The sequence below is a fragment of the Salvelinus fontinalis genome, chromosome 34 (genome assembly GCF_029448725.1).
Source record: "Salvelinus fontinalis isolate EN_2023a chromosome 34, ASM2944872v1, whole genome shotgun sequence".
NCBI classification, from domain to species: Eukaryota; Metazoa; Chordata; class Actinopteri; order Salmoniformes; family Salmonidae; genus Salvelinus; species Salvelinus fontinalis.
In genome coordinates this window covers 21262781-21286539 of record NC_074698.1, presented here as the reverse complement: position 1 = coordinate 21286539, position 23759 = coordinate 21262781, and the positions used below count along the sequence as shown (strand labels likewise).

The window sequence follows — 23759 nt, the reverse complement described above, 5'->3', positions numbered from 1 at the left end:
TTAAATTCCTGAAAATTATTAATGTTTCCACAGAGTCTTTGCCAATATTGACACCCATATTAGATGACCCTACTCAGACCATGTCAACATTGCCATGTCATTGACATATGTCAAGTTTTTTACGTAGTGTTGTAAAGCAAGTCTTAATTTTTATTTCAGCATTGGTTACAGCAGGTAGTGATTTAAACAAGGAAACGTTGTTATACACCACATCCTCAAAAGTATGTGGACACGCTTTCAAATGTGTTGATTGGGCTTTTTCAGCCACATCCATTGCTGACAGGTGTATAAAGTCGAGCACAGCGCCATGCAATCTCAATAGACAAACATTGGTAGTAGAATGGCCTTACTGAAGAGCTCTGTGACTTTCAACGTGGCACCTACATAGGATGCCACCTTTCCAACAAGTCAGTTTGTCAAATGTCTGCCCTGCTAGAGCTGCCCCGGTCAACTACAAGTGCTGTTATTGTGAAGTGGAAAAGTCTAGGAGCAACAACGGCTCACAGAATGGGACCGCCGAGTGCTGGAGTGCGTAGAACGTAAAATTGTCTGTCCTCAGTTGCAACACTCACTACCGAGTTCCAAACTGCCTCTGGAAGCAACATCAACACAAGAACTGTTCTTCGGGACCTTCATGAAATGGGTTTCCATGGCCGAGCAGTTGCACACAAGCCTAAAATCACCATGCGCAGTGCCAAGCGTCGGCTGGAGTGGTGTAAAGCTCGCTGCCATTGGACTCTGGAGCAGTGGAAGCGCGTTCTCTGGAGTAATTGATTTGAAATTCAGAATTATTATTTGAATGATCAATAATATGGATGCCTATAATACCATCTTCAAGTAAATTGTTATGACTGGTAATGGTATTAACAGCATAAAAACTGTAAATGATAGTGAGACAATTAGCATTATGTGTGTTATGGTGTTAGTGGTATGTTGTGTAGGTACCAGGCTAAGATGTCAGTGTGCTGAGCTCAGCTCAAGGTATTTGCGTTGCCCTCTTGTTACAAGAGAGTGAAGTCTAAGCAACCCGTTTACAGTACTGTACGTCTGATCATCTATGACACAATGGGGGAAATGGTATTGGTGTTAATGTCAGCATCTTTATAACTTTATACCGTATATCTTTATAACTTTATACCGTACCTAAATAACTTTCAGGGTTTTCAGAGTATTTTGGTGGGATGGTGTGTGTGAATGTGTTATTCATTTAACTGCATCTCATTTTAGTTTTGGCAGCCCCAGCAGAGCTCATATCAGCTTAGGTCTTGATCTAATGTGTTACCTAGTAAAACCAACTGACGTCATAGAGGTAATGAAGCTAGTGTAACCAGCTTATCTCTGACGTGATGGCAGTGTGAGACAGGGGACACAAACATAGTTGTGCAAATCATAACTGCTGAGCACAATGTTCAGCCAGATGGATTCCTAACTCATATTTATGTACTGAACATTTTAATGGAATAAGCACTCAAAGCACTCCTATGCCTTCAATCTGGAATTTCTCTTGCATAATCAGATGGCAAGTTAACCCAATCATAGTATCTCAAATATATGTAAGCAGCATTAAGAAATACTACTGTAAAATATGTCGGTGGGAAATTAGATTGATGTTTTAGTTATTACTGAAGTTTATCTCTTTATAATGGTCAGGATATAGTAGTGTAAGTTGAGTTCGAGTTATAATAACTTCCTGGCTATTTACAGGAAAAGAAAGAAGTGGACCTCTAAATCCATAACAACACACTGAGTGGTGTTGCCTGTAGAGCCTCAGGACATAGCAGCATACAGTATCATCATGATGCCAGAATCAACATTTCTTACATTGGCATCTTACATTGGCATTGGCAGTCACACGAAAGGATTCAGATTGAGGATAATCCTGATTTTTGCTGGAATACCTTTGTAAGCTTTGAGTTTTAAGGTGGCATGTTTCATCTACTGCTGGTCATTTTTCATTCTGTAAATTGTGGATTCTGGCCAGAAACAAAAACAATACAGGTATAGTTGAGAGGGGAAATCATGTTCATTTTTTACTGGTTGTTACATAAGAATAGGAGGAATTGGAAGTAGACAATTGTTGGTGAATGTTTTTCAGCACTACTCTGAAGCTGGACTTTGGGCATTTGGCAAGTGTACAGTCCAAAATTATATATCAAAATCCCCTCAAACAGTATGGACTCAAAGTAATTGGGTCATAAGCATATCATTGCACATAATATTGTAAATCAACTAAGAAGGCCCCATAATCAAGGGTAAACTATATTTCCTAGGGAAAATATTACCCAACCCTCAACATACTACAGAATTGAAAGATGACCACAAGAATACAAGGAAAAAATGTCTCAAACCCTCGGTCTGGTTCCACTCACTTGAAAGTAATGTTTTGGTATTTGTGCCTTTTTAAGGCGAATAGCACATGGAAGGCAATATACCAACATATGGATTATGTTTACAGTTTCTGACAAAACATCGTTGTGCAGCAATCGTATACTCTCAGCTCACTGGGTTAGCCTTACTTTCCAATAGGAGGTGTCCAATATTATGTCAAATATTGATTGATTACACATCCGTTTATTGCCCTGTTTTCCCCACCACTTGAATCTGCAGAGTCATCTCTGTCATCTCTGTTTTCTGTTGGATCTAGTTGGATCTATTAAGTGACACTGCCCCATTAAGTCACAACAGAGTACATTTAAGGCTTGTTATTACATAATATGTAATATCATTACTAAGCATTATCATGGTAGTTCCACAGTGTACTGTATAACTTCTGCCATGAGGAATTAATTCCTCATTCCCTGATCTAACAATCCTTCTGGGTTTTTTGTTTTTACGGTCTGTGCAGAAACGTTTGGTCTCTCAGAAAGCTGAGTACAAATGTCAGTATCAAATTCTCTGAATAGAAACAATCATTCAGTGATGTTGGATGTTAGCTCCATGTCAAGAATTACTGCACCGCTCCAACACAGTGGAGATTTTTAGATACCTGTGACCCTGTGTCCATTCTGTGTCACTCAAGTCAGCTCCATGCACTGAACTCCAATAGGTAGGCCACAACTGCTGATCAGTGAAGGAAGTGGCACTTGCTGCCCTCTTGGTATTCATTGGTGGAGAGTAGTTATGGACAAGACAAATCAGTTGAAGAAAATGCAGGATCCTTTCTCCCAACATCTGTCATCCCTTAAGCCTATTTCCCAAAGCAGTTTGCCTACATTTGCATGTAACATCCTGCATAAGCCAATCACCAGGCTATCAAATAGGAACAGATTGACTTTGCATGCACACATGTTGATGCTTGATCTGCAACCTCATGCAATAATGTGTTTCACAACCTAAAGTCACTGTCACACTTTGAGTTGATCTGACCTTTATGATAGCAGGTACAGTATGATGAAATTATACACTGAGTGTACAAAACTAATATTGAGTTGTACCCCTTTTGCCTTCAGAACAGCATCAATTTGTCGGTGCATGGACTCCACAAGGTGTCGAAAGCGTTCCACAGGGATGCAGGCCCATGTTGACTCCAATGCATCCCACAGTTGTGTCAAGTTGACTGGATGTCCTTTGGGCGGTGGACCATTCTTGATACACTCGAGAAACTGTTGAGTGTAAAAAACCCATCAGCGTTGCAGTTCTTGACACCATCAAACCGGTGCGCCTGGCATCTACTAAGATACCCCTTTCAAAGGCACTTAAATATTTTGTCTTGCCCGTTGACCCTCTGAATGGCACACACACAATCCATGTCTCAATTGTCTCAAGGCTTTACAATCCTTATTTAACCTGTCTCCTTCCCTTCATCTACACTGATTGAAGTGGATTTAACCAGTGACATCAATAAGGGATCATAGCTTTAATCTGGATTCACCTGGTCAGTCTGTCATGGAAAGAGCAGGAGTTCCTGATGTTTTGTACACTCACTGTAGTTTGTGAAAACATGCATCAGTAATGCCCAACTATGCCAGAACATGTCCAGTCCAATGTTGGCATTGGCGAGAGCCTTGTTCCAGATTAAAGAGTAAGCCCAAATTAACCTTTTTTATTACTATGCTCAAAGAAACCGCCTAGGTTAGATATGACAATAAAATGGAGGTCTGTAATATAATTTGTCCTGTGTAATAAATTACGCATTTAGTGAATGGGTGGAGAAAGATGGGAGAAAAAGAGACCACAGCAAGCAGAAAAGAAAAGAGAGAGAGAGTTCAAATAAACAACGGAGAGACAAAAAGAGTGATTGGAGGATTGGAGTATAAGGGAGCGCAAGCAAGGAAGAGAACGAATCCTTCAATAAAGGTAGCAGGCAGCACATCCGTATTGCCACAGGAGAGATGTACATACAGCATCACTCAAGGAACCTCAAACACCACAAGATTATGAAGATTTGAGATATATTTGAGAGGCGAAACACGGCGGCGACATATCGAAAGCCTGGATTAGTTGCCTTTTCATTTCATTTTGCCCAGCCTCCAGCATGGGGACAGAGTGCAGTCGGCGGGGGTCCCTGGCGCTCACCCTCAACATTGTAGCATTTACGTGTGCCCTGTCAGCAGTGACCACTAGCTTCTGGTGCGAGGGGACCAGGAAGGTGGTCAAGCCTTTCTGCACGGGGCCGGTGACGACCAGGCAGTCGTACTGCATTCGCTTCAACAGCAGTAACATCAACGACAGCCGGCTGGTGCAGTACATCTGGGAGTCGGGAGAAGACAAGTTCCTGATGAGGAAGTTCCACACCGGCATCTTCTTCTCCTGTGAGCAGGCTGCTGACATGAATGGTAAATAACGTTCATGTACAACTTGCAGAAATGTTGAAATAGAACTTGCGACTATGTTGGCCACTCAGCAGCTGGTCCTGTGTGACCATGCTCTCTAAACCTGATGTGGTTTGGGTACATTACAACAGGAAGTGAAGGTGGAAGTACATTGGGAGAGACTAAAATAAGATCAAGATGCAAATGATTTGACGATCTACTATTTACTTACATAATTACAGCATCATGTTGTTTTTTTCTTTTTTTAGTCTTTGAGATTTGATAAAATAAGCAAAAAGTAATGTTCTATTTGGTATCAGGTTACTTGTGTTGACTTTACTGAAATGGACTGAGCATCAGTTTTAGTAGGAGTTTTACAGTATGGAGATCATTGAGTGCAAGAATTGGAATGCTTGCAGAAACTCTGTGACCCAACATTGATTTGCTATGATTGCTGTGAGAGTCAGCAGTAGCCAGTCCTGAGGTGTGACAGAACAAACAGCTGTGAGAGTCATCAGTAGCCAGTCCTGAGGTGTGACAGAACAAACAGCTGTGAGAGTCATCAGTAGCCAGTCCTGAGGTGTGACAGAACAAACAGCTGTGAGAGTCATCAGTAGCCAGTCCTGAGGTGTGACAGAACAAACAGCTGTGAGAGTCAGCAGTAGTCAGTCCTGAGGTGTGACAGAACAAACAGCTGTGAGAGTCAGCAGTAGCCAGTCCTGAGGTGTGACAGAACAAACAGCTGTGAGAGTCAGCAGTAGCCAGTCCTGAGGTGTGACAGAACAAACAGCTGTGAGAGTCAGCAGTAGCCAGTCCTGAGGTATGACAGAACAAACAGCTGTGAGAGTCAGCAGTAGCCAGTCCTGAGGTGTGACAAAACAAACAGCTGTGAGAGTCATCAGTAGCCAGTCCTGAGGTATGACAGAACAAACAGCTGTGAGAGTCAGCAGTAGCCAGTCCTGAGGTGTGACATAACAAACAGCTGTGAGAGTCAGCAGTAACCAGTCCTGAGGTATGACAGAACAAACAGCTGTGAGAGTCAGCAGTAGCCAGTCCTGAGGTGTGACAGAACAAACAGCTGTGAGAGTCAGCAGTAGACAGTCCTGAGGTGTGACAGAACAAACAGCTGTGAGAGTCAGCAGTAGCCAGTCCTGAGGTGTGACATAACAAACAGCTGTGAGAGTCAGCAGTAGCCAGTCCTGAGGTATGACAGAACAAACAGCTGTGAGAGTCAGCAGTAGCCAGTCCTGAGGTGTGACAGAACAAACAGCTGTGTGAGTCAGCAGTAGCCAGTCCTGAGGTATGACAGAACAAACAGCTGTGAGAGTCAGCAGTAGCCAGTCCTGAGGTATGACAGAACAAACAGCTGTGAGAGTCAGCAGTAGCCAGCCCTGAGGTGTGACAGAACAAACAGCTGTGAGAGTCAGCAGTAGCCAGTCCTGAGGTGTGACAGAACAAACAGCTGTGAGAGTCAGCAGTAGCCAGTCCTGAGGTGTGACAGAACAAACAGCTGTGAGAGTCAGCAGTAGCCAGTCCTGAGGTGTGACAGAACAAACAGCTGTGAGAGTCAGCAGTAGCCAGTCCTGAGGTGTGACAGAACAAACAGCTGTGAGAGTCAGCAGTAGCCAGTCCTGAGGTGTGACATAACAAACAGCTGTGAGAGTCAGCAGTAGCCAGTCCTGAGGTGTGACAGAACAAACAGCTTAGTGGGATAGAAAAAGGACTGGAGAAATGAGGACTGGAGACATGAGGACTGGAGACACCACTATCAGATAATGGATAGGGTCTGATTTTAAAAGTGGTAAGCGATTTATCTTGGGGAGTAATCGGTCAAACAACATGAAGGTGAAAATCCTGATCATAACCATTTTGCTGAAGCTTCTGTGCATACTAACACATTTATATTTCATCTATAGAAAATAACAAAGAAGAGTAAAAATTGTTTTGATTGCATTACCTATTTCTACAACTACAATTTACATAAGAAGATAAGAAAAAGAACAAGACTAGGCTACATGAACTAAATTAATGTTTCTCTGCTTCCAGGTTTTAACTGCAGAGACTTTAAAGACATTGCACCTGACCATGAAAAAGGTAGGTAAAACCCATTTATAAAATGATTATCTTTCAGTCTAGTAGTGTAAAGCCCTGATAAATCTATATTGTCCTCTTGACCACAACTTTATATAAGTCCAGTCATCAAAACTATATCAAGACAGGGACTCCTCTCTTCCTTCTATTCCCAGGGGTCCTGTGGCTGTGCATCACAGCTGAGTGTCTCTACCTCATCCTGCTGTTCACGGGTGGTGTACTCATGTGGTTAGAGCTGTGTCCTTGCCTTAGCGTCATGAACAAGCTGAAGCTCAACGCATTTGCTGCCATGTTAACCGCACTGTCAGGTAACACATCTGTGCCTGGTAATGATGTACACAATCATATTTATTTTTAAAAATGTGACGTTCACCATTTGTCAAATGAACAAGTCATCAAATAATACTTTCATACAGTCACTCAAAGCTGATCACCAGCCATTGAGGAGTTGATTATCTCCCTGCATCCTTAACTATGAAGTCAGCTTCACAGAGGGGGCACACTAGTGAGTGGACATCCCCTGGCTCTGCTTCTCAATGACCAGAGGCCATGTCAACCTCCATGCCACGCTATCACACTAAGGCTGGCACTGGGCTGGTCAAATTGGATAGAAAGCCTACAGTAGACAGGCTTTGGGAGTCCCAGCTCCACAGTAGAGCAGAGGCCAGCGTGTCTGTGTGTAACACTACCCACCAAGGGGATTACATCATCTAATACCATGCATGCAACCCACTAACCATCCCAGGCAGGCAGAGGCCGGCCAGAGTGACCGTGGCTAGTCCATATCCTAAATGGATTATTTCAATTTTACAGATACGATATTCAGTACACTGCTGAATCTACAGTTTTCATCCTTTCAAAGACCATTTCCAAAGCTGATAGGAGGGGAATCAAGATGATGTTGAGAAAATGTATGTCAATCAGGAGTCCTGTTCATCTAGATTCACTCACTGTATTGTCATTAATAGTTATTGTGTTGCTATCCATCTGTCAAACTGTATTGTGGGGGTAAGTAGGAGTGAATATACACATTTAAAATGTGGTTTATGCACCACAGAATTTGTGGAATCCCTACAGCTGACTCTCCTTGGCTCTGTGGTACAAATATGAATGTGAATATGATTTCTTTAGCAGAAAAGCAGAGCAATAATAGAAGCAGGGTGGGATGGGAGCCTTGCTCAGGGAGGTACAGTTGTAGGGAAGCTAGCCTAGCTAAGTGCTAACATAGCGCGTAGAGCAGTGGTCTATGGTCTGTGTGTCCTATGCCTCTGGGGATTTGCTGGTTTCTGGACTAATCGGATTGGAGATGGGACAGTGGTTTTGGGCCAAGACAAGGCCTACCCCTAGCAGTACCCCCACCCCTCCCCTCCCACCTTCTCCTGACCCCTCCTCTTGTTGTTAGGGCGTTAATCCCAAGTAAAGCAGCTGTAGACGAGCAGAATGTTGGCAGAGAGATGGCCAAGAGGCAGCAGAGAAAGAGAGAGTAGAGGGAACATTGTGCTGTGGTGGGCTTTGATTCTTCATCATTCTCTCTTCTATCTGTCATTGTTATGAAGGGGAATGGCTGCAACTGTATTAATGTAACCTATTAGCTTCCCCAGTAATACTATAAACTGAATATCCAGTGAATAAGGAAGCATGATCATGGTGAAAATGAATGGACTGATCTCAATGTTGTTCACACTAATACCTGTCCTCATGCAAGGTTTTTAAAATAAGTGAAAGATATCCAAACTGATAGCCCTCAATTCATAACGTGTACAATACTGCCACCTGTGACTACTAATATCAATTGCAGATACAATTTTTTAGCTGTACTTATACCAGTGCTTTTAAAAGGTACAACCATTATACACAAAAAATATGTAGTCTCATATATTATCTCAGGTTTTCATTCACCAACTTTATTTGCGTTTTGTATTGTGTTGTGTCCTTCGGGATCCAGGCCTTTTGGGGATGGTTGCCCACATGATGTTCACCACGGCCTTTCAGCTGGCTGTGGCTATGGGTCCGGAGGACTGGAGGCCCAAGACCTGGGACTACAGCTGGTCCTACATGTATGTACTGACTAGGTCACTTACCGTTACACTAGGTGCTGTACAATAGAAGTTGTCTCTGATTAAACTCTAATACCCAGCTATGTGATACTTGTGCAATTTTAAGCGATGCTAGCATTCTGAGGCCATGTATAGTAGCACAGTCATGATGGAGAGAGCATGCATGCTGAGGTTAATCACACCCTCTGTACTTCTTCTTCCCCCTCCCCAGCTTAGCATGGGGCTCCTTTGCCACCTGCATGGCTTCTGCGGTGACAGCACTAAACAGGTACACCAAGACCATCGTAGAGTTCAAGTACAAGCGGCGGAACATTGAGAAGAACCTGAGGATCAAGCAGAAGCTGCTGGAGATGGACCTGCCAGAGCAGATGTGGGACATGTACCTGACGGCTGTGCCTGCAAGGGGAGAAGGAAATGCTGGGCCTCTGGACCTTCCTGTCAATGGGCACAAACCCTCCACTGAAGCAGCCTATGTAATGGGCCTGGACAGCATGACAGAACCACAGGGAGAGGCCTACTGCTAAGACAGTGGTCACCAACCCTGGGCCTGCAGGGCCCCATTCCAATACTGTTAGAGTGTACCTACCATCCTCCCTTCATTGAGGTTATGACTGCTCCAACATGATTGGATAGGTTCCAATTCAAAACACAAAGGGGAGGAAGAAAGGATGCATTTTCACAGTATCAGAACAGGGCCTACGAGATCTATAAGGCTTTACAGGACCAGGCTTGGTGACCTCTTCATTAAAATGACCATAAATTGTCTCTCATATACAGGATCCCAAACTCACTAGACTGTATAGGGCATAATGGATCCCATTGAGAAGATCATTACTAATATTATGGTTAAAGGAACATGGAGCTGACTGAATAAACAACACTTGTCCTCACTCTCCTCCTGTATGTTTCTAGAGCCAAGGCCATGACTATTCTTATCATTACTGTTATTCTGGAGCAGATGGTGAAGCTGTTTTTACAAGCTATGATAGTAGTTTTTTTGCCACATTCGGCATGGGGCTGCAAATATCAGCCAAGTCTAGTTTCCATATGGATGCTTGGTGTACAGATGGCTATTTCCAACACGTACAGTAGGTTACAACATGGTGCTTATGTTTATATGTGCTGTATATAAGAAAGTTGGATCTTAATATTTGCTTCAGAATGTAATGAAGAAAAAGGCAGCACCCATAAACATACACAGGAAATGTATTGAACACAAACTTTGTCAGAAATGAAGGACAATTCAGACTGTGAATCTGTCTATGATTCTTGGTAATATTGAGGAAATGGGTTTAAATGCCCCTCATAACTAGGGAATATTTCAATGAAAACCAACTGCAAACGACTACTAGCTGAATGGATCAATGCAGGACTCTACTAAATATTTCAACTATTTGCCCATGCAGCTGCCTTGAATTGTCTTGGATTTAAATTAAGGGATGCCATGTCATTTCTTATGGTAATACTTGCTCAATCTGACTACAGAAAAAAATGACCACAAATACATTTGCCCAAGTAGTTTACAGTACTTCGACAATACCGTCTAAGCCTCTGTTGGTGAAGGACTGCCATCTAGTGGAGTAAAGGGTAAGTTCACAGACTTCTGAGGACCTGCTTTCCGACCGTGGATGTCGCTGTCACTTTTATCTTTTTTCCACCTCATTGTAGGCTCCCATCCTACCAGCCAAAGTCCTGCCCTGTCATCTGGTAGAAGCGCAGGTTGTGTGGCTGGTAGAACTGATGTAACCTGAGGATGACCTGAGGGTGGATGTCAGCATGTGGCCTGCCCTTAGTTCTGCCCAGGCAGTGGGGCTTGCTGCTGCCCTCTGGCTTCTTCAGGCAGGGGAAACCCTTTGTCTTGTTGAAGTAGAAGTGTTTGTCTGTGATGATCCTCTGAAGGCCCAGAAAGTCTTGGACTCTGCCCAGCTCCCCTGCAGGGTCGCTCACCAGCCTCTCCCCATGGACAAAGTGGATCTGCTCCAAGGGGAAGTGGGCCAGCCACCTCTCCAGGTGTAGAGCATACAGGCCAATCCAGATGGGGCTCCACAGGGAGTCCACCTTCAACGCCTCCGTCCCGTTATGGAACGTCAGGGTCTCGAAGCTGGGAACGCCCGGAGTCTTGGATATGATCTGGGTGTAGTCAGAGATGGCGCGGGTCACAGGGTCACGCACCACCACGATCAGTTTGACCTCCTGGGACATGGCGTGGATCAGGCCGGGGCTATCCGCCGTCACAAAGTACCTGGGTGTCTTCTCCAGGACCACCTGGCCCTCCAGAGCTTTGGGCATCAGGTTCCTGAGAGGGACAATGAGGCTGTTCAATCTTATATCAAATACACAAAATACAGCCAAATTAGAATGTAACCATATCCATTTGTTTTAGATCCAAGAGAGAGGGTTAATTCTTTGAATAACCATCAACCAATCCAAGGTACTATTGATTGAGGCCTACAGCCAAATAAAGGGACTGAATCCTCTCTTAACACCATGACCTATCTGGTCATGCTCACTCCCCACAGATCTCTATGTCATCCTGTGCCAATGAAGCCAACAGGCCTGCTGGTTCTTAATAATTGACATGGTGTTATATAGTTTTCCCCAGTGTGCTCTCCAGCCTCACTCAGCTCTTCCTCCCTGCCGGATGTTAATACACTCCCATTCAACTAAACGAGGGCTGAGGGGCACTGAAACTCGTACACACCCCTTGTAAAAGCATGTGCTACCAGGGAGAGAGAGAGGATACACTCGGCTGTATGCCTGAATAGAAATCCAGATGAAGGACAAGAGAGAAAGAAAGGAAGGAAGGAAGAAAGAGAGACTGGGAGAAAGAAGGAGGGAGGGACACACAAATACAAGCAAAGTCCATTAGTGAGCCCACTTTTGATTTTCCCTGGAGACAGATTTTGGCACTGGCAGAATATGTAGCTTTTGTGTTGCATTGACTCACTTGGCATTTGCACTCAGCTTTTCTCCCTTGGAGCTGTTATCTAACCATTATCAAGATCGAGTTCAATTCCATGGGTAGTGTTTAAATAAAGAGCCATGATTATTTCCCTCTCAGCAGAAACAATGCATACTCCAGTTCATATTCTCATTAGACAATGTGGTGCTATACTTTGATCAAGCAGCTTGATGAATGTTTCCATTTTGGGAACAGACAGTATGATACTTCAGACATCAACAGTGCTGAACGATTAATGCTTTTTGACGATTAGTGCTTTTTGAGGTCAGTTCGGTCCGATTATAAAAAAAGAATCACGGTTTTCAATTTCAAGTTTCAATCATTTTTGAAAACATTAATTAAATGCACTATGCATTGTGTGGCCTGAATGCTGTAACAAGACAGAATAAAACAATCAATAAAAGTCACATGATGGTAGTGACTGTCCATTACTGCTTATCACTTATTAACCATCATTTATTCACATTACTTTAATCAAATATTTCAGTAGTTGTGTATATTACATTTTTTTTATTTAATACCTTTATTATTTAATCCTAAATCATCATCTCATCTCTATTGAGCTGCTGTCTATGCAGTGTGACAAAATCACAATTTTGTAGTCCTTCAAAGTAAATAAGGCATACTTTTATGACTGCTGAATGTCAAATATCAATCACTTAGATCATGTACAGTATTTTAAGGTAGAGATAAACCCTCGTGAAGAAACAGCTGCTCTATAGCACCTCATGATCGCACATTCTTCTGTCTCTTCCATAGCAGGCGTAAAATAATTCAAAGACCGGACAAGTAAATGCGCAAGGGATTGTGGTCATTGTAGTTAATTCTCACGTTTTATGCGCTAAACAATAGAATATTAGCCTGTTGGAAACTACAACTCCTTACTACATCGCACAGCCGAGGCTGGATCTGATGTATCTCTAGAGAAACCGTACAATGAGCGAATTGAACGCACAGAAGAAAACTGAACAAAATGGAATTCAAATAATTGAACCAAAGTTGGTCAATTAGATCTTTAAAAAACGAAAATAACCGCTCACCACACGACATCAAACAAGGGAGAGAACAAGGTCCATATTGTGCGGCACTGTTGGCTCAAGCACCTTGAAATGCATTTGTTGTAAGAAATGTGCTATATAAATAAAGTTTGTTGATTGAGTGATCATGTAGCAGATGTTAGGTTCAGGAGTTGGGGGAATGTTTGCTACGTTTATTTGTTTTTGGAGAACAGTCAAAATGATTAAATAATAATGGCATAGAGAACATTGCTCCATAATATGTGTTATTGATTTTACAGTTGTTCTTCAGAGTGTATGCATGGGCCATGTAGTGCACCCGAGTGGTGCAGCGGTCTAACGCACTGCATCTCAGTGCTAGAGGTGTCACTACAGACTCTGGTCCGATTCCAGGCTGTATAACAACCGGCTGTGATTGGTTAGGGTTTGATGGGGCTAGGCCGTCATTGTAAATAATCATTTGTTCTTAACTGACTTGCCTAGTTAAATAAAGGTTAAATAAATGTATAAAAATAAGTAAATGTAGGACAGCCCATAGAGAAATCCCCCCAGCCATTAAATAACCCCTTTAACTTGCAATACACACGGCTGACTATGAGCAAGCAGCAATTCCAAGGAGGAATGTGCATCATTCTACACCTTTTGCAAGTTGTAAACATAATCTGAATGCAAACAATGAAACCCTCCTCAATCAAATATCAAATATATATAAACAAATATCAACCAAACACAAATGTGTGTTTCAGCATTATCATTCTAATCATTATAATCATTATAATCATTATAATCATCATCATCATCATCCTTGATAGGTAGGTAGGTTCATACCTGTACCAATTCAACCCACGTGAGTAATGTCTGTCGAAAAAGTGGGGTTCAGAGCCAAGTGCTCGAATGTCAGGATGAAGTCTTAGGAATTCCAAAAGAGCTCGTGTTCCGCCCTTTTTCACCCCTATGATGATTGCTTGAGGTAGTCTCCTTGCTGCGGTCCAGTCCTTACCAACATTGGCTGATTGCGCACCAACTGCACCTGTCGCACCTGCGCTGCTGACGAGGGATGCTGAGCGCACACCGACATCTGTAGCCCTCTTCTCAAATGAGGCATTCTTCCTTTGGAACAGCTCAGTCAAAGGTAAAAGTTGAGAGGTTTGCTTCAAATGTTTCGCAGTATCCACTAAAATAAAATCACAGCAGCCGGAGAGAATGAAGTACAGCGACGCGCAAACCACAGCAAGGGAGAACACGAAGAGAAGTTTATGCAGGAGTCGCGGAACGTCTTGTTGAATGTGATGAGAACCAGCCATACCTTCTTCCACAAACAAATTGAGGACATTCTATGAACAACACATATCTTATTTCGGTACATCTGGTATTCTTGTTAGCAAAAGCACATAATCATAATTCCATGCCCAAAACATGGTGCACCGGCTGTTCCAAGCGAAGTGCCAAATACGCTCGTCATCCCATATTGACACGTTGTTGATCTCTAAACTGTTCATCGCAACAACAAAAAATCCTTCTTTCTATAATAACAATATTTTGTTGGACATAAACGACGGTGTAATGTTTCCACACACAGTTAGTATAGTATGTTCTTGCTCATCTGACACTGCTATATTAACCATCATCGGGAGATGCTGTGCGCATCTTTCAGTGCTGCTCTACCTTGATTGGAGGGATAGTAGAGAAGGCGGGTTTCACTGCTCAAACTTAAACTGTTGAGCCATGATCCTGTAACGTCAGCTTTAGGATAACTTTCTTTCTCAATGTTTGCATTAGACAGGCAATTTGCTTTCCTTCCTCAGGCTATGGTATTATGCTGGTCAGGAGGGAAATAACACCACAAGGCAACTCATTTCAGCTTTGACATAATTTTCAGGTGACAATTTCCTCAATAAATATTGATTTATGGTTGAATAAAGTAGGATACTTGTTAAAGAGATTTTTATTTGCAATTCATATTACAGTTTTTGAGGCATATATGGGAACAGCTGACCATGCAGATTTTTTGGGGGTTCCTTGCATGACTTAACACACATTATTGTTTTGCAATGATTGAATATTGTTCTTTGCATCCACCGACAGAAAGCCCTGTACATAGGCATCATGACGTAATAGGAAGCGTTGGTAATACAACCAGGATAATCTCCAGGCAGAGGTATTAAGTCATACAGAGAGGGGGTTTGTGTCTGATTCTGCTTTTTTTCGCAGCATCGTAGTGAACATCTTTTTTTATGGAAGGACAGCCCAATAACGACTGCATTATGGGTCATATGGGTCACTTCTGATACTGTGAAATCTCCTCTGAACAGGAAACTGTGTATTGTAAGCTTACACGGTTTACCAGGAAATGGTCACTGTACAATCTGACATTGGAGCCAACTCCACTTATGTCCCTTAATTTAATGTGATCTGAGTACTCTGGTGGAACCTTTAAAGAGCAATCCATGGTATTATAATCAAATAATGCCATTTCTGATTCAAACTCAGATGTAGTTTACCAGAAATCCAATGCACATCCTTATAAGTGAAAAGCTATGATAAACAATAGACGCAAGAGGCTGAAGAGAAGCCTTCACATGGAGAGAAACCTTCACATGGAGAGAAACCTTCACGTGGAGAGAAACCTTCACATGGAGAGAAACCTTCACATGGAGAGAAACCTTCATGTGGAGAGAAACCTTCACAACCTTCACGTGGAGAGAAGCCTTCACAAGCCTTCAGGTGGAGAGAAACCTTCACAAGCCTTCAGGTGGAGAGAAGCCTTCACAAGCCTTCAGGTGGAGAGAAGCCTTCACAAGCCTTCAGGTGGAGAGAAGCCTTCACAAGCCTTCAGGTGGAGAGAAGCCTTCACAAGCCTTCAGGTGGAGAGAAGCCTTCACAAGCCTTCAGGTGGAGAGAAGCCTTCACAAGCCTTCAGATGGAGAGAAACCTTCACAAGCCTTCAGGTGGAGAGAAGCCTTCACAAGCCTTCAGGTGGAGAGAAGCCTTCACAAGCCTTCAGGTGGAGAGAAGCCTTCACAAGCCTTCAGGTGGAGAGTAGCCTTCACAAGCCTTCAGGTGGAGAGAAGCCTTATCAAGCCTTCATGTGGAGAGAAGCCTTCACAAGCCTTCAGGTGGAGAGAAGCCTCAACAAGCTTTGCATAAATGAAGGCACCAGGAGATTCATATTGGATCAAATAATATGCTGTGGAAATATCAGTGAAAATAACCCACTGGGCACAGACTTCAGTTCAACGTCTAGTTTTGATTTAAATTTGGTAGAGTTGTCAACTAACGTGAATTCAACATGAAATCAACAAGAAATGTGACCATGTCTTTGAATTTAGGTTAAAAGTGACTACATTCCCTTACATTGACGTCTTTTTTCAAAGCCAATCAGTTTTCCACATTTATTCAACATCATCACATTTAAACAAAGATTTTTTAAATGACGTGGAAACAACATTGATTCAACCAATTTTTGCTCAGTGGGAACACAATAGTTTAAACAAAGCATTTATTGTTACATTTGAAGCAAGGATCATGTGAGATAGGACAAGTTATTTTTTGTGTTATTTTTTTAAATTTATTTTTAACTTGAATTTATTTAGTAAATATTTTCTTAATTATATTTTCTTAAAACTGAATTGTTGGTTAAGGGCTTGTAAGTAAGCATTTCACAGTAAGGTCTACACCTGCTGCATTTGGCGCATGTGACAAATAACATTTGATTTAATTTCATTTGAAGAGAGAATTCAAACAGTTTGCTGTGAAAGCACAAGGTATTGCCACCAATGATGTGGCTTCAATACAGGGACCCTGTCTTTCTCTTCCAGACTCACATCTGAAGGTTGGCAAAATAATAGAGGCTTTCATCTACATCTAAATTAGACTGTGTCCATCACTGGTTTCCTAAAATACACAGCATCAGCTTGATATGTGTGTTCAACATTCACCTTCTGCTACAATTTCTGTCAAGTTGTTTACGCACACAGTATGAAAAACACATTAAATAAATCCAACGTATGCACTACACAGAATGCACGGCAATGCCTCTGCAACGCAATGCTGCAAGGCAAATGCAGCGTTCCACTGGAAATGAATGTATTTCTGGTGTAACAAAATGCAAAAACTGTCGGTGTGATCGAGGCGTTACAGTCATGCAGGATACCTGCTGTGCAGTGCAGGGTGACCTGGTTTCTGCATCACATCTGGGATTATTGTTTAATAAGACCCGGTGCATTGTAAATACGTAGGGATTAAAGATCACTTTAGAAAGGAGAGACATGTCTACGCGTCTGTTATCTCAGATAAATCTGTTTGTTCTGGAAAATTACCACATTGGATTATAGGGTGGAGAAACGATGGGTGAAGATGTGAGGATGCTGCTGCTAGCCTCTACCGAATTCACCTTCTTATGGCTTACATTCCACAACCTCACATGCCCCAAGCATCTCTGATCGTGTGTGTGTGTGTGTGTGTGTGTGTGTGTGTGTGTGTGTGTGTGTGTGTGTGTGTGTGTGTGTGTGTGTGTGTGTGTGTGTGTGTGTGTGTGTGTGTGTGTGTGTGTGTGTGTGTGTGTGTGTGTGTGTGTGTGTGTGTGTGTGTGTGTGTGTGTGTGCGTACATGGTTAGTTCTGTCATTGAACAGTCATAAACTCAGCAAAAAAAGAAACGTCCCTTGTTCAGGACCCTGTCTTTCAAAGATAATTTGTAAAAATCCAAATAACTTCACAGATCTTTATTGTAAAGGGTTTAAACACTGTTTCCCATGCTTGTTCAATGAACCATAAACAATTAATGAACATGCACCTGTGGAACGGTCGTTAAGACACTAACAGCTTACAGACGGTAGGCAATTAAGGTCACAGTTATGTAAACTTAGGACACTAAAGAGGCCTTTCTACTGACTCTGCAAAACACCAAAAGAAAGATGCCCAGGGTCCCTGCTCATCTGCATGAACGTGCCTTAGGCATGCTGCAAGGAGGCATGAGGACTGCAGATGTGGCCAGGGCAATAAATTGCAATGTCCGTACTGTGAGACGCCTAAGGGAGACAGGACGGACAGCTGATCATCCGCGCAGTGGCAGACCACGTGTAACAGCACCTGCACAGGATCGGTACATCCGAACATCACATCTGCGGGACAGGTACAGGATGTCAACAACAACTGCCCGAGTTACACCAGGAATGCACAATCCCTCCATCAGTGCTCAGACTGTCCGCAATAGGCTGAGAGAGGCTGGACTGAGGGCTTGTAGGCCTGTTGTAAGGCAGGTCCTCACCAGACATCACCAGCAACAACATCGCCTATGGGCACAAACCCATCGTCGCTGGACCAGACAGGATTCACGTTTATCATCGAAGGAATGAGTGTTACACCGAGGCCTGTACTCTGGAGTGGGATTGATTTGGAGGTGGAGGGTCCATCATGTTCTGGGGCAGTGTGTCACATCATCACTGAGCTTGTTGCCATTGCATGCAATCTTAACGCTGTGCGTTACAGGGAAGACATCCTCCTCCCTCATGTGGTACCCTTCCTGCAGGCTCATCCTGACATGACCGTCCAGCATGACAATGCCACCAGCCATCTTGCTCATTCTGTGCATGATTTCCTGCAAGACAGGAATGTCAGTGTTCTGCCATGGCCAGCGAAGAGCCCGGATCTCAATCCCATTGAGCACGTCTGGGACCTGTTGGATCGGAGGGTGAGGGCTAGGGCCATTCCCCCCAGAAATGTCCGGGAACTTGCAGGTGCCTTGGTGGAAGAGTGTTGCAACATCTCACAGCAAGAACTCGCAAATCTGGTGCAGTCCATGAGGAGGAGATGCACTGCAGTACTTAATGCAGCTGATGGCCACACCAGATACTGACTGTTACTTTTGATTTTGACCCCCCCGCCCCCCCTTTGTTCAGGGACACATTATTCAATTTCTATAAGTTACATGTCTGTGGAACTTATTTAGTTTATGTCTCAGTTGTTGAATCTTGTCATGTTCATAAAAATATTTACACATGTTAAGTTTGCTGAAAATAAACGCAGTTGACAGTGAGAGGACGTTTCTTTTTTTGCTGAGTTTATGTTGTACTGTACCACTGCAGTACTATTGTGACACTCAAATCAAGTTAGATGGGTGATAGAGATATTTGTCCACTGTAGGTTTGCTGCTAAGTGGTAAGTGTCATCTGCTGAATTGTTAGTCTCAGGAAATAAAGATGGTAACTCACTCAAACTCTGAGGGGAGATACATGTAAGTGTGATCAATATATTTGTGCTATGTCTTACTTCATAACGAAGCAGAGCTGCTTATCTGTAGTTAACAGGAAGAGATATTTCTGCAACTGAAATGACAGGTCTTTCTCCCAGCTGCTCCAAGGCAAGTCATAATGGTCTGTTGCGAGGTTAAATCAACATTGTGCTGTAATACTTCTTCCAAATATTTATTTCGTGGCTTGTGGTTCTGTTTTAGTTCTTAGTGCTTTGTAAAGGTAAACTTTCCTAAACATGTTCTTAAATAAATAGGTATAATGTGAGAAATGACTATAATAGTAATTGTTAACTGTTTCTATAGAACCCGCTCCTCTTCTCTTCCAACGTGCTGAATCTCAATCCAATTCTTTGAATCCAGCAGATTACCAATAGAGATCTTCTTAAATGTATGCAGAGGCATGTTCACAATAGTATGCTAATGTGGCCCCACATGTGACATTTTTACCTTGTATGCCTCCCCATCCTGCAATCACAGATAAGACTCTTGACCTCTGAGCTGAGTCCTAAGAGATTGTTATGTCATGTTATTTTCAAAAGGTGTATTGCTCTTCAAGGATCTTTGGTCTATACCCAATCAAGCTTAAAACGCCCCCAGAAAATGAATTAGTCACCACTGGCCCACAGTAATCTTTCCTTATTATCACACAATATAACTGCCCTCAACATGTCCAATGAATAGTTAATACAAAATGTTACATTAATTGGAACTAAAAAAGTGTCTGTAACGTACTGTAGTAATAGCAGCTCTTTCAACAAACATCGTTCTTGTATCATCAGTGCGGAACCATTACAATAACCATTTTTTGTCACTCCTAAACCGGTCCAAAGGATAAGGTTACTTTCCAAATCCCCCTAGTACAGTAGTAATTGTAGAGTAATAAGGGCTGAGCACTACACTGCTGTCCTGAAAGGCAATATCCTCTTGATTAGAACTAAAGCCCTTAAACCCACTGTCACTTCCAGATAATAATATTTTAAAGGAGATTACTCTTTACTTCTTGAGTATTCAGAGATGAATACAGGATCCCTATCTATGACTAGATTAAAAACTGTCATCTGATTTGCAAAAAACATTGTGTTTCTTTATCCTATTTTTATTCTGTACAAATCCTGAATTGTGATGATTCAATCAATAAAGTCTATCCTCTATTCTGCAGGTGTTATATTTCTTGAGAACAAAAAACAAAATTATGAAGACCCGGACTAGACTGGGTAGTTCTCTACTGAAGGCATGACAAGGAGAGGGTGTTTGATATCAATGTAATCTATTATAGAAATGACAATTGTTCAATCAATGAAAAATGTACAAACAAATATAAGAGATTATTCACAAATAATTTAAACAAGCAAGTAATACAACAGACAACTTTATAAAGAAGAATTATTTCTATCAATATACTTTTTCCTTTCTGATGGAAATAGTAAGGTACATTTGAAGTGACTCAAACATGGTTGGTTATTTTGGCCTCTCATTGAACGTACTCCTGAATAAATATTTCTCAAAGGCATGGTCAGAGAATGCAAAATAAGGTAGACTGAAAGCAGGCTCATAATCCATATGTATTATTATAATTTATTATAAAATATTATTATATATATTTATGTATATAGAAATATAAACATATACATACAGTACCAGTCAAAAGTTTGGACACACCTACTCATTTAAGGGTTTTTCTTTATTTGTATTTTTACATTGTAAATTATTAGTGAAGACATCAACACTATGAAATAACACTTATGGAATCATGTAATAACCAAAAAAGTGTTAAACAAATAAAAATATATTTTATATTCTTCAAGGTAGCCTTGATGACAGCTTTGCACACTCTTGGCATTCTCTCAACCAGCTTCACCTAGAATGCATTTCCAACAGTTTGAAGGAGTTCCCACATATGCTCAGCACTTGTTGGCAGCTTTTCCTTCACTCTGCAGTCCAACTCATCCCAAACCATTTCAATTGGGTTGAGATCGGGTGATTGTGGAGGCCAGGTCATCTGATGCAGCACTCCATCACTCTCCTTCTTGGTCAAATAGCCCTTACACAGGCTGGAGGTGTGTTGTATCATTGTCCTGTTAAAAAACAAATGATAATCCCACTAAGCGCAAACCAGATGGGGTGGTGTATCGCTGCAGAATGCTGTGGTAGCCATGCTGGCTAAGTGTGCCTTGAATTCTAAATAAATTACTGACAGTGTCAATAGCAAAGCACACCCTCACATCACACCTCCTCCTCCATGCTTCACAGTTGGAACCACACATGTAGAGATCATCCGTACTCTGCGTCGCAAAAAGACACAGCGGTTGGAACAAAAAATCTCACATTTGGACTCATCAGACCAAAGGACAGATTTCCACCGGTCTAATGTCCATTGCTCGTGTTTCTAGGCGGAAGCAAGTCTCTTCTTATTATTGATGTCCTTTAGTAGTGGTTTCTTTGCAGCAATTTGACCATGAAGGCCTAATTCATGCAGTCTCCTCGGAACAGTTGATGTTGAGATGTGTGTTTTACTTGAACTATGTGAAGCATATATTTGGGCTGCAATTTCTGAGGCTGGTAACTAATGAACTCATCTTCTGCAGGTAACTCTGGGTCTTCCTTTCCTGTGGTGGTCCTCATGAGAGCCAGTTTCATCATAGCTCTTGATGGTTTTTGCGACTGTACAACTTTCAAAGTTCTTGTCATTTTCCGGATTGACTGACCTGTATGTCTTAAAGTAATGGTGGACTTCCGTTTCTGTCATCTGTCATTTTCTGTCAGCTGTCATCAAGGCTACCTTGAAGAATATCAAATATATTTTCATTTGTTTAACACTTTTTTGGTTACTACATGATTCCACATGTGTTATTTCATAGTTTTGATTCTCTTCACTATTATTCTACCATGTAGAAAATAGTAAAAATAAAGAAAAACCCTTGAATGAGTTGCTGTGTCCAAACTTTTGACTAGTACTGTATATACTGAATACATTATTTTTAAGTATTTTGTATTTTTACAATTACCATTCTTTCCAACCACAATCCATCAAGGATGCAGCTTATTCAGAATAAAATAAGATCCTTATAACAAAGAAGTGGGGTTTCCTCAACATATTTCTTAATATACCAACAAGATATATGGGCCTTGAGGTTTTCTTCCACCAGAAAATCCATGGCAGCCTGAAGAGGAGAGAATGGTTAAAATGTATTAACAAATAATAATAATAATGTTGCAATTAAAAAACATGACCAAACATGCAACTATTTTATTGTTACCACAGACATCATGAGTCATGTATGGAAGCCAATTCCCAACACATAAAAAAAGTCAATATTATCTCAAATATAGAGATGGTAAAAAAGTATATATATATATTACATTTAACCTTTATTTAACTAGGCAAGTCAGGTAAGAACAAATTCTTATTTACAATGACGGCCTAGGAACACTGGGTTAACTGCCTTGTTCAGGAGCAGAACAACAGATTTTTTATCTCGTCAGCTCGGGGATTCGATTCAGCAACCTTTCGGTTACTGGCCCAACGCTCTAACCACTAGGCTACCTGCCGCACCATCTTTATTTATTTGTAGCATTGTGTGGTGATTTCCATCTGTCAACTTAAGCACAAACTGATCAACTGTAGCCTACTGATAACAACCACAGCTGCAGGGAGCCTAGAGAAGCCTAAGCACTCTGATTCACTCTGGGCAAGGGAAACAAAGCAGTAACGTCATGTATTTATAGCCTAAGCTATGTATTTACAACCTAAATTATATATTAAATATAGGCCCATTTATTAGTGTTAATAGAAAATATGAATGTGATCAAATTTGATTTATATTCGAACTTTGTGCGGCTAAGCTACATAGACCTTTTCAATCCAAAATTATTGACTGCAATTAATCAATCAACACAATAGCGATGGTTTGTTGTGTGAATAACTTTTTATTTGCAGATGCAAAGTCCTACATGATGCAACCCTGCATAAAGCAAGCTCAGCACTGTTAGCTCTTTTGAACACTCACAGTTGTTGTCCTAGGGCGAGGACTTAATATCTCAACCTTTTATAGGACACGTCACTGCACGCTATACTCCTTTGTAAACTGGCCATCTCTGTATACACGGCGCAAGACCCACTGGACGATGCTTATTTATAAAAACCTCTTAGGCCTCACTCCCCCCTATCTGAGATACCTACTGCAACCATCATCCTCCACATACAGCACCCGTTCTGCCAGTCACATTCTGTTAAAGGTCCCCAAAGCACACTCATCCCTGGGTCACTCCTCTTTTCAGTTCGCTGCAACTAGCAACTGGAACGAGCTGCAAAAAACACTCAAACTGGACAGTTTTATCTCCATCTCTAGATTCAAAGACTCAATCATGGACACTTACTGACACTTTGCGTGATGTATTGTTGTCTCTACCTTTTTGCCCTTCGTGCTGTTGTCTGTGCTTAACAATGTTTGTACCATGTTTGTGCTGCTACCATATTGTGCTACTGCCATGTTGTGTTGTTGTCATGTTGTGCTGCTACCATGATTTGTCATGTTCCTCCCATTTTATGTTGTTGTCTTATGTCTCTCTTTATGTAGTGTTGTGGTGTCTCTTTTGTCGTGATGTGTGTTTTGTCCTACATTTAAACAAGT

At 41.8% G+C, this 23759-nt stretch overlaps 2 protein-coding genes across 2 annotated transcripts; one reads left to right on the top strand and one right to left on the bottom strand.

Moving 5' to 3' along the window:
* The first annotated feature begins 4249 nt into the window (after positions 1–4249).
* LOC129833483 (germ cell-specific gene 1-like protein) lies at positions 4250–9779 on the top strand. Its single transcript, XM_055898122.1, has 5 exons — positions 4250–4775; positions 6798–6845; positions 6998–7150; positions 8788–8899; positions 9111–9779. The coding sequence occupies exons 1-5, from the start codon at positions 4475–4477 to the stop codon at positions 9421–9423; spliced, it is 927 nt and encodes a 308-aa protein (XP_055754097.1). The 5' UTR covers positions 4250–4474; the 3' UTR covers positions 9424–9779.
* A 624-nt stretch (positions 9780–10403) lies between these two features.
* Positions 10404–14523, bottom strand: LOC129833482 (heparan sulfate glucosamine 3-O-sulfotransferase 6-like). Its single transcript, XM_055898121.1, has 2 exons — positions 13706–14523; positions 10404–11195 (listed from the first exon to the last, which is right to left on the bottom strand). The coding sequence occupies exons 1-2, from the start codon at positions 14179–14181 to the stop codon at positions 10577–10579; spliced, it is 1095 nt and encodes a 364-aa protein (XP_055754096.1). The 5' UTR covers positions 14182–14523; the 3' UTR covers positions 10404–10576.
* Between the last annotated feature and the right edge of the window lie 9236 nt (positions 14524–23759).

What these genes read in the sequence shown, in the direction of transcription:
- LOC129833483 (XM_055898122.1), top strand. Translation starts at nt 4,475, where the DNA reads ATGGGGACAGAGTGCAGTCGGCGGGGGTCCCTGGCGCTCACCCTCAAC. An exon ending in GCAGGCTGCTGACATGAATG is followed by an intron (nt 4,776 to 6,797) that starts GTAAATAACGTT and finishes CTCTGCTTCCAG; the next exon opens with GTTTTAACTGCAGAGACTTT. An exon ending in TGCACCTGACCATGAAAAAG is followed by an intron (nt 6,846 to 6,997) that starts GTAGGTAAAACC and finishes TTCTATTCCCAG; the next exon opens with GGGTCCTGTGGCTGTGCATC.
- LOC129833482 (XM_055898121.1), bottom strand. Translation starts at nt 14,181, where the DNA reads ATGGCTGGTTCTCATCACATTCAACAAGACGTTCCGCGACTCCTGCAT. An exon ending in CGTGGGTTGAATTGGTACAG is followed by an intron (nt 11,196 to 13,705) that starts GTATGAACCTAC and finishes TGTCCCTCTCAG; the next exon opens with GAACCTGATGCCCAAAGCTC.